Source organism: Bison bison, unplaced genomic scaffold (assembly GCF_000754665.1).
Source record: "Bison bison bison isolate TAMUID 2011002044 unplaced genomic scaffold, Bison_UMD1.0 scf7180017864263, whole genome shotgun sequence".
NCBI lineage: Eukaryota > Metazoa > Chordata > Mammalia > Artiodactyla > Bovidae > Bison > Bison bison.
Window position 1 is genome coordinate 6471273 of NW_011494835.1, and position 10972 is coordinate 6482244.

General features: G+C 37.4%; 1 protein-coding gene across 3 annotated transcripts in view; it reads left to right on the forward strand.

Annotated features, from left to right (window-relative positions):
* EMCN (endomucin) overlaps positions 1 to 1122 on the forward strand; it is a 125247-nt gene extending 124125 nt beyond the window's left edge. For all 3 annotated transcript variants that reach the window (XM_010848293.1, XM_010848291.1, XM_010848292.1), the window contains one exon: positions 585 to 1122. Coding sequence is in view for 2 of the 3 variants with exons in the window: in XM_010848291.1 (XP_010846593.1) it covers positions 585 to 682 (98 nt within the window). In the remaining variant the exon portion in view is untranslated. The remainder of the gene's footprint in view (positions 1 to 584) is intronic.
* The last annotated feature ends 9850 nt before the right edge of the window (positions 1123 to 10972 follow it).

Genomic DNA, 10972 nt, shown 5'->3' on the forward strand with positions numbered 1-10972 from the left:
AGTGTCTGGAAAATAAAATTCTCCAGAGGTGGTGATTGTGTGAATGTAGGCATTGTGGGTAAGGACTATTAGGGGTATAGATTATGGCCTCACTTGTAGCTTGATTGTCTGCATGGATTGTGGAGGAAAGAGAAAAGGTTGGAACTACTGAGCAAGAGGGAATAGGTTTGGGAGGCACTCTAGTGGGTTTCTTTTCAGACTTGTTGAGGTTGAAGTGCTTCTGGGACATTCCAGTGACTCTATATGTGTGTGTGTTAGTTGCTCAGTTGTGTCTGACTCTTCGCAACCCCATGGACTATAGCCCACCAGCCTCCTCTGTCCATGGAATTCTCCAGGCAAGAATACTGGAATGGGTTGTCATTCCCTTCTCCAGGGGGCCTTCCCAATCCCAGAGTCAACCCAGGTCTCCCACGTTGCAGGCAGATTCTTTATTGTCTGAGCCACCAGGGAAGCCCTTTCAGTGACTCTACTGGGTGGAAAAATTCAGCTGGTCACTAACATTTCTTACCAAGTGATGGTCTTCCTCCAGCATCTCTGCTCCTTCCCTTTCTTGTAATCTGAACTTGTTTGTTTCCCCCCAACAGGCTTACTCTTCAGCTTCAATGCTCCATGGGGAGAAAGCCCTGTGGAATCAATCCTGACTGCCAATCCTGCTCGCCAGTCACCTGTCCCAATGAAGTGATGTCCAGATGACATGCAGTAATCTAATAGAATCAGAAAGAATCATGCGGCTCCCCTATCCTTTAGGATGTGAAGAAGTGCATTACCGCATTTTGTAGGAATACTATGTTCCTAGGAGAGTGGATTTTAGGAGGGGCATCTGTGAGCAGTTAACCTGACAGACCAGCAGGTGGTTTCACTGATGAAATCTGTCCCTTCAATTTAAAGTTTTCAGAACCAACAGTTTTCATCCACGGAGACTTTTCTACTTTTTTATTGTTCTTCTATTACCTAATGTTTGTATTTATTGTTTTCCACTATGTTAACACAGGGGAAATTCGCAACTGTATTATTAAATATTGGGTCAAAATCCTGCCTTGCCACTTTGTACATAAAGATATTTTATTTGTACTTTCATATGTTGCTGTTAATAAATAATTACTGTACTCAACACACTAAAAATATCATAATGTGACTGAAAATGCAATAGTATTGTCTTCCCATAATTATGAGTATTTGGGGATTGATTATTAGAATATGAGAGCTCACTAATGAAAGGCATCTAAGAAGTGAGAAAGGGACAAAGGATTCACACACTAGACCCTGTTCATGGGAAGTCAATTTACCATCTCTTTGGTATTTCTCTTTGTAATTCACAGTATGTAACAAGGATGTAAGGGCATTTATGACACTCTGTACCGCATTCATTAAGAAGATAACAAGACTGAGACTTTTCATACATCATTTGATTGATACTCTCTCTGTGCATATTTTATTTCTTTTAGAAATATAATGATTTGTTCTAGCAGTCATTGTTAAATCTCCAGTTTATATCAACATTTCATAAATACATAATTATGATATTATTTTTCAGAGTATCACTTTCCTAAAAATACCATATGATTATAGCTACCATTCCATTGGGGTATATTGTTCAGTTGAAAGTTGAAAGCTGATGGATTAACCTTGACCACTCCTTGACACAAGGGATCAAAACATCATGTTGCTTGAAGTCCTTTGGAAAGCTGTGGAACGCACAAATTGACAGTGGCAGCTCTGTAAATTTTATGATTACATAAACTGATTTCCCAATGCCTCAGCAGGTAAAAAATCCACCTGCTAATGCAGGAGACGAGGATCCCCTGCAGGAGAACATGGCAACTCACTCAATATTCTTGCCTGGAGAATCCCATGGACAGAGGAGCCTGGCGGGCTATAGTCCATGGGGTCACAAAGAGTTGGACATGACTGAAGCAACTGAGTACACAACAAGCTTATTTCAGCGTTAAATTATCTTAGTGAAAAGAGGACAATTTAGTGGAGAAAGAAGAGCCTATTTAAACCTACCTTTTACAATTGATTTTTTTGCAGTGTATTTTAAAATGGTCAGCATTAAGGATTATGTAAATAATCATTTTGGTTTTCACCTCTCAATATCTGGGCAGCTTCTAATCAAGGAAATCAGAAAACATATTTGTATTTCTGACTGGTGTCTCTTTATGTTTCTTTGAGAAGAAAAATGAAGTAAAAAAAGTAAAAGAAAGCAGGAGGGTATGTGTGTGTGCTAAGTCGCGTCAGTCGTGTCCGACTCTGTGCAACTCTATGGACTGTAGCCCGCCAGGCTCCTCTGTCCATTGAATTCTCCAGGCAAGAATACCGGAGTGGGTTGCCATGCCCTCCTCCAAAGGATCTTCTTGACCCAGGGATCAAACCCGTGTTTCTTATGTCTCCTGTACTGGCAGGTGGGTTCTTTACCACTAGCGCCACCTGGGAAGGCAAATAGAGTATAGAAAAAGGCAAAGATCTCCAATGCATACACTTTCCCTTGAGAGGTGCTTTGCCCATGCTCAACTCTACTCTAGAAGTCTTCAAATGGGTGCAACAGTGGCTAGAGCATGCCAAGCGTGGAGCATTTGTCTTTAAAAGGAAAATATCCCAACACCCCTAGAATGCTTTACAGAGGTCCTCAGCAAAAAAGTACAAATTCTTCTGCAATTTAAATTACTACAAGTGATATGTTATTCTGGCTTTTATAAAAATAATTTTCTTGACCTTTAATAAAGATTGTTGGGAGATAGTTTATAAGGATCAGGAAAAGGGAAAGCTTTTTAATCATAATGAAAGGATGAAATTTATTCTAGTTCAAGAATTATACATAAAGAACATGATTTATACTTACAACTATAGCGTTAAATCTTTAAAAAGTCAAAGTGATAAGAGGATTGAGGAATTTGCAGAGATATTCAGGACATTTTGTAATGTCAATCTCAGAGGTAATGTCTGCATTTTTATAAGTCAACTTGAACTTCTGTTGAAATAGGATATTTGGTTTTCAAGCCAAAATTATCTTTAGCCATATGTGTTTTAATTATATGATTTAGATCAAAGGCAAACCTTTCTATGCATTTGTTCTGCACGACAATATGAATATAATTTAAGTCTGTCAGTAGTCAAAACAGAAACAAGAGCTAATTAACTGCTGTCATCTGAGAATAAGCGGATGTTGTTGGCTGACACCCTGGTTGTGATCAGCCAGCAGAGAAAGACTTCTAAATTCCCCCTGACTGAGCTGAAATATCCCCTTGCAATCTGATAGATCTTGAGGATCATCTTTGGACAATGATAAACCGCATGCTAGCTTTTCCTAGTTTTTCTCTACAAAGCCCTTCTTGTGATCATTCGAGATTTTATGGGGTTCTAAAAAGAAAAGTGGATAAGTCTTTTAAAACTTGTGCTTTGAGTGACAGTCTAAGAACTATGAATTTGTTCATTATTGCCTAGGATTAAAGATATACATCATTGGGATTAATTAACTAGTAGGGACCCTGAACTGAGAATATATCACACATTACCTACAAATCTTCCAGTCAAAATTTCCCCACAAATAAGACTTCTCATGTATCCTTGAATAAGTTTACTTTGTCCTTTCTTCAAGGGGATTTATCCTATGGGCTTGAATACACATTTTTCCTGTTCTGGGTACTTTTTAAAGGAAAAATAGTTTTGATAAATAATGGGAAAAAACCTATCTTGTCCATCAATATTACATTCCTAAACTTGAATTCAGAAGTCTACCCAAGTATCATTGGTTGGTGTCTGAGGCACTGTGCTAAAGCCTGTCACTGTGACCAGGCACTGTGCTAAAACCTTCACATTCATTATCTCAGGTAATAGAACAACAGTAGTAAGACACAATTTCTAATATTAAATTATTACTTGTATTATTATTTTTTATCAGCATCAGCATATTTGTGTTAGATACATAGAAACCAAGACAGAAGAATAGCTTACCCAAGGTTGTACAACTAGTAAATGGTAAAAATTTGGATTCCACCCTAAATCCCAAATCCTTTCTCTTCATCACTTTACCACTCTGTCTTTCTAATCTCAATTTACTTATCTATAAAAGGAGTGAAAGCATTGTGTTTCTAGATATAGTTAAAACAGGGGCCATTTTATTATTCCTTTATAAACAAAGATGACAAAGTCATGCATTAATCCCAGCAGATATCCAAAAATGCTACCAAAATTAGGAAGTTAATTTGTGAACAGTTGCAGAATATAAGATCAATATACAGAAGCAACTGAATTACTTAGTAGCCAAAAAAATGAAAATTAACATATACCATTTACACCATTGCCAGAAATATAAGACTCTGAAGGATAAAGTTTACAAAATAAGTTCACTCCCTGTACACTTAATGGAGAAGGCAATGGCACCCCACTCCAGTACTCTTGCCTGGAAAATCCCACGGACGGAGGAGCCTGGTAGGCTGCAGTCCATGGGGTCAATAAGAGTTGGACATGACTGAGTGACTTCACTTTCACTTTTTTGCTTTCATGCATTGGAGAAGGAAACGGCAACCCACTCCAGTGTTCTTGCCTGGAGAATCCCAGGGGCTGGAGAGCCTGGTGGGCTGATATCTGTGGGGTCACACAGAGTCGGACACGACTGAAGTGACTTAGCAGCAGCAGCAGCTGTACACTTAAAACTGGCAAATTTCTAGGGGAAATTAAAGCATAGTAAATCATGGATTAAAAGACAATATTATTAAGATGTTCTATTCAAATTTATCTACAGATTTATTACAGTTTTAGAACAAATCTAGTTTTCTTCTTTGTAGAAATCGATGATTCCAATGTTTATATGGATAAATAAAATGGACTTAGAATAGTTAAAATATTTTTTAAAAGCATAAAACTGGAAGACTCACACTACTGGGTTTAAAGACTTATTTCAAATCAAGACTGTTTAGAACTGACCTATGAATTGAATTTAATCAATGAAACAAAATAGAGATTACAGAAAGAATTAAATGTATGCTTTCCCCGTATATACACATGAAAATATGGTCAACTGTTTTTGACAAGGATGCCACAATAATTCAATGGGAAAGGACAGTCTTCTCAACAAATTATTCTAGAATTCAATGTGCAGAAAAAGCAAAGCTCAACATTTACCTCATACTGCTACTCTAAATGTGTCATAACCTTAAACATTTAATCCAGACCAATAACATTTGCATTCTTTAATGTTGGTAAAGACTTCCTAGACAAGGCCCCTAAGGCCCAAATTAAAGACAATATGGTAAGTCAACCTTTATCTAAACTAAAAATTCTGCTCTTCAAATGAACATTAATAAGCTGAAAATGCAAAGCCAAAGAATAGGAGAAAATATTTACATTATATTTGTCTGACAAATGGCTTATATCTAGGACATAAAGGAGACTCAAAAAAAAAAAAGAAGTCAATCTACTGAGAAACAGAAAAAAATTATGAAAAGACAATTCACAAAAGAAGATAATACGATTTTCTGATACGCACAGGAAAAGATACTCAGTATCATTTAATCATCAGGAAAATGCAAACTTAAAACTCCAGTGATAGAAACTAAAGCAGTACGGAAGGTAACCTCTAAGGAAATTAATAGATTATAACAGCGTTTATAGTTTCTTTTCCAGCCTTGTGTGTTGGCTGATCGGTCGTGTCCAGCTCTATTCGACCTCATGGACTGTAGGATGTCAGTCTCCTCTGTCCCTGTGCTTTTCCAGGCCAGAATACTGAAGTGGGTTTTCACTACCTTCTCCAGGGGATCTTCCCGACCCAGAGATTGAAGCCATGTCTCCTTTGTCTCCTGCATTGCAGGCAGATTCTTTACCCACTGAGCCATCAGGGAAGCCTTGTGGTGGCATAATTGACAAATAAAATTTGTACGTAATATTTAGAGTGCATAATATGATGATATATGTGTGTGTGTGTGTGTGTGTGTGTGTGTATGCGTGTGTGTGTGTGTGTGTGTGTGTGTGTGTATAGTATATAGGGCTTTGGTTTCTGGTAAAAATAGTTAAGATGTAATCTCTTAGTAAATTTCAGTTATACAATACAGTATTATTAACTATAGTCACTATGCTGTATATTAGATCCCAAGATATATTCATCTTATGCCTTAAAGTTTGTACCCTTTAACCAACATTTCCCCATTTTCCCTACCCCATAGTTTTTGTAACCACCATTCTACTCTCTGGTTCTATGAGTTCAACATTTTTAGATTCATTATATAAGTGACATCACACAGTATTAATTTTTTCATTATCGTTTTTATTTAAAAAATAAATTTCATGGATTTATGACTAAAAAATAAAACTGCAGTAAGATATCACTATATATCCATGAGGTAAGGAGGTAAGTCGCTTCAGTTGTGTCCAACTCTGTGCGACCCCAAAGACGACAGCCCATCAGGCTCCACCTTCCCTGGGATTCTCCAGGCAAGAACACTGGAGTGGGTTGCCATTTCCTTCTCCAATGTATGAAAGTGAAAAGTGAAACTGAAGTCGCTCAGTCTTCGACTTGGCGACCCCATGGACTGCAGCCCACCAGGCTCCTCTGTCCATGGGATTTTCCAGGCAAGAGTACTGGAGTGGGGTGCCATTGCCTTCTCCAAGGAATAGCTAAAATTACTAAGGCCGATAATGCCAAGTGTTGATGGAAATATGGAGAAACTAGAGCTCTCATACACTGCTAGTGGGAATGTAGCAATTTGGAAAACAATTTAGCAGACTCTTCCTGAAAGAAAGTTTAAAAATTAAACGTATACTTCTCATATGACACAGCATCTCTATTCATATGCATTTACCAAAGACAAGTGAAAACATGTGTCCTGGCTATTCAAAGATCTGTAAACAAATGTTCATATTAGATTTATTCATAATAGCCAAAAGCTTCCAAACAAATTATGGTATGGTCACACAAAGGAATACCACTTAGAAATAAAATGGAACAATTTACTAATACAACAAAAGCAACAGAAAAAACATTATGCATTATGCTGTAAAAAAGAAGCTATATATAGTAGAATGCATACTTTATGACTCCATTTATATAAAGCATTAGAAAAGAAATTAGATCAGTGGCTGTCTTGAGCCAGAACATAAGGGAAATGCCAACAAAGGGAATTTTTTGAGATGAGAGAAGTTTCCATAGTTTGATTATGGTGTTGATTATATATGGATACATATTTTCCAATCCTCAAGCTGTATACTTAAAATGGGTGTATTTTATATGTAAAATATACCTTAATAAAATAGACTTTATATTGTTTAATTATTTTTAATAATTAGTGATATTATGCATCTTTTCATGTGCTTTTTGGCCATCTATATGACTTTTTTGGATAAATGTCTATTTAGGCATTCTGCTCATTAAAAAAAATTTTTTTATAGTTGAGCTGGTGATCTGTTTGTATATTTTGGAGAAAATTCCTTGTTGATCACATCATTTGAAAATATTTTCTCCCATTCTGTGAGTTGTTTATGATTTCCTTTGCTGTGCAAAAACTTTTAAGTTTGATTGTATCTTAAGCAGACTTCTCTAGTATCAGGTTTTTGTGGTACCTGTGTACCCCCTTGTTCAAGGCCTGTGTGTATGTCTCTGTGTATGTGTTTGTGTGTGTAATAAAGGAGAGAGTTTCTTCAGTGTGTTGGCAATATACTATCAGAAGGCTTCTCATCCTGCTTTTATAATACAGTACATCAATGTGTTCATTTAAATTATAAATGTAAGTACAGTTCAGGATTTATAGGATTTTTCTTGGAACTAAAACTGAAATAAAGGCATTTAAAACAAAAACTGTCAGCCACTACATTGCTATTCCCATTGCAATGCCATTTAATGATCTCAAAGAGTTTGGATGATTTGATTGATTAGAAGAGGCACAGATGAGATTTTTGCTGGCTTTGCAGTAGAACCCACTTATTTGCTGAGTGTGGTACCACTGTTTGCAATATGTGTGTTACAAGAGGCGGGTTTTAATTAATATGTGTATTATCTAAAAACTGTAGTTTAGGAAAGTATCGAACTTCACTTTAGCATCCTTGGCAGATGTGCCCAGTCTCAGCTCATTATTGTTGCTAGGATATGACCCACTTCCTGAGACTGGAATGTGTTTTTATTTCAAAAGAAGACTAGTTCCTCAAATCTGATAGCTGAGCTTCCCACTCTGTGGAGGTTCTGGGTGTGAAGTGTAGAAATGAAGTTGAACTGCCTGGATAGAAAAATGTGGGAAGATTTCAAAGGTTGAAGTTTTAAGAAGTATGTGTGGGAAGAGAATAGAAATTGAAATCACCTGTTAATACCAAATGTTAATAGTTATCATTATCATCATCATCCTCAATAAAGCTATTTTTAACCACCTATTAGTCCAAGGTATTTTTTTGACGCCAGAGTTACCATAGACACCATAAGTGATAATTCTAGGTGCATATTGTATAGAAGGGTTCCCAAACTCCAGGATCTAATGCATGATGATATGAGGTGGAGCTGATGTAATAATAATAGAAATAAAGTGCACAGTTTCTAAAGTTGAACAGTTCAATGAGAACCTACAAGAACTTCTAGAACTAACACCCAAAAAAAGATGTCCTTTTCATTATAAAGGACAGGAATGCAAAAGTAGGAAGTCAAGAAATACCTGGAGTAACAGGCAAATTTGGCCTTGGAATACAGAACGAAGCAGGGCAAAGGATACTAGAGTTTTGCCAAGAGAATGCACTGGTCAGAGCAAACACCCTCTTCCAACAACACAAGAGAAGACTCTACACATGGACATCACCAGATGGTCAATACCGAAATCAGATTGATTATATTATTTGCAGCCAAAGATGGAGAAGCTCTATACAGTCAGCAAAAAAAGACCAGGAGCTGACTGTGGCTCAGATCATGAACTCCTTATTGCCAAATACAGACTTATATTGAAGAAAGAAGGGAAAACAACTAGACCATTCAGGTATGACATAAATCAAATCCCTTATGATCATACAGTGTAAGTGAGAAATAGATTCAAGGGATTAGATCTGATAGACAGACTGCCTGAAGAACTATGGACAGAGGTTCGTGACATTGTACAGGAAGCAGGGATCAAGACCATCCCCAAGAAAAAGAAGTGTAAAAAGGCAAAATGGTTGTCTGAGGAGGGCTTACAAATAGCTGTGAAAAGAAGAGAAGTGAAAGGCAAAGGAGAAAAAGGAAAGATATACCCATTTGAATGCAGAGTTCCGAAGAATAGCAAGGAGAGATAAGAAAGCCTTCCTTAGTGATCAGTGCAAAGAAATAGAAGAAAACAATAGAATGGGAAAGACTACAGCACTCTTCAAGAATATTAGAGCTACCAAGGGAATATTTCATGTAAAGATGGGCAGAATAAAGGACAGAAATGGAATGGAACTAACAGAAGCAGACGATATTAAGAAGAGGTGGCAAGAATACACAGAAGAACTATACAAAAAAGACCATCATGACCCAGATTAATCATGATGGTGTGATCACTCACCTAGAGCCAGACATCCTGGAAATCGAAGTCAAGTGGGTCTTACAAAGCATCACTACAAACAAGCTAGTGGAGATGATGGAATTATAGTGAAGCTGTTTCAAATCATAAAAGATGATGCTGTAAAAGTGCTGCACTCCCAAGTTTTCCAAATTTGCTGGCATATTGAGTGCAGCACTTTCACAGCATTATCTTTCAGGATTTGAAATAGCTCAACTGGAATTCCTTCACCTCCACTAGCTTTGTTTGTAGTGATGCTTCCTAAGGCCCACTTGACTTCACATTCCAGGATGTCTAGCTCTAGGTCAGTGATCACACCATGGTGATTATCTGGGTCATGAAGATCTTTTTTGTACAGTTCTTCTGTGTATTCTTGCCACCTCTTCTTAATATCTTCTGCTTCTGTTAGGTCCCTATCATTTCTGTCCTTTATTGTGCCCATCTTTGCATGAAATGTTCCCTTGATATCTCTAATTTTCTTGAAGAGATCTCTAGTCTTTCCCAGTCTATTGTTTTCCTCTCTTTCTTTGCATTGATTGCTGAGGAAGGCTTTCTTATCTCTCCTTGCTATTCTTTGGAACTCTGCCTTCAAATGGGTATATCTTTCCTTTTCTCCTTTGCTTTCCATTTCCCTTCTTTACACAGCTATTTGTAAGCCCTCCTCAGACAGCCATTTTGCTTTTTTGCATTTCTTTTTCTTGGGGACGGTCTCGATTCCTATCTCTTGTACAATCTCACGAACCTACTTCTGCTTTATTGACTATGCAAAAGTCTTTGAGTGTGTGGATTACAACAAACTGTGGAAAATTCTTAAAGAGATGGGAATACCAGACCACCTGACCTGCCTCCTGAGAAATCTGTATGCAGGTCAGGAGGGAACAGTTACAACTGGACACGGAACAACAGACTTGTTCCAAATCCAGAAAGGAGTACGTCAAGGCTGTATATTGTCACCCTGCCTATTCAACTTATATGCAGAGTACGCCATGAGAAATGCTGGGCTGGATGAAGCACAAACTGGAATTAAGATTGCCAGAAGAAATATCAATAACTTCAGATATGCAGATGACACCACCCTTATGGCAGAAAGCAAAGAAGAACTAAAGAGCCTCTTGATGAAAGTAAACGAGGAGAGTGAAGACATTGGCTTAAAAGTCAACATTCAGAAAATTAAGATCATGACATCCAGTCCCATCACTTCACAGTAACTAGATGGGGAAATAGTAGGAGCAGTGACAGACTTCATATTTTTGGGCTTCAAAATCACTTCAGATAGTGACTGCAGCCATGAAATTAAAAGACATTTGCTATTGGAAGAAAAGTTATGACCAACCTAGACAGTATATTAAAAAGCAGAGACTTTGCCAACAAAGGTCTGTCTAGTTAAAGCTATGGTTTTTCCAGTAGTCATGTATGGATGTGAGAGTTGGGCTATAAAGAAAGCTGAGCGCTGAAGAATTGATGCTTTTGAACTGTGGTGTTGGAGAAGA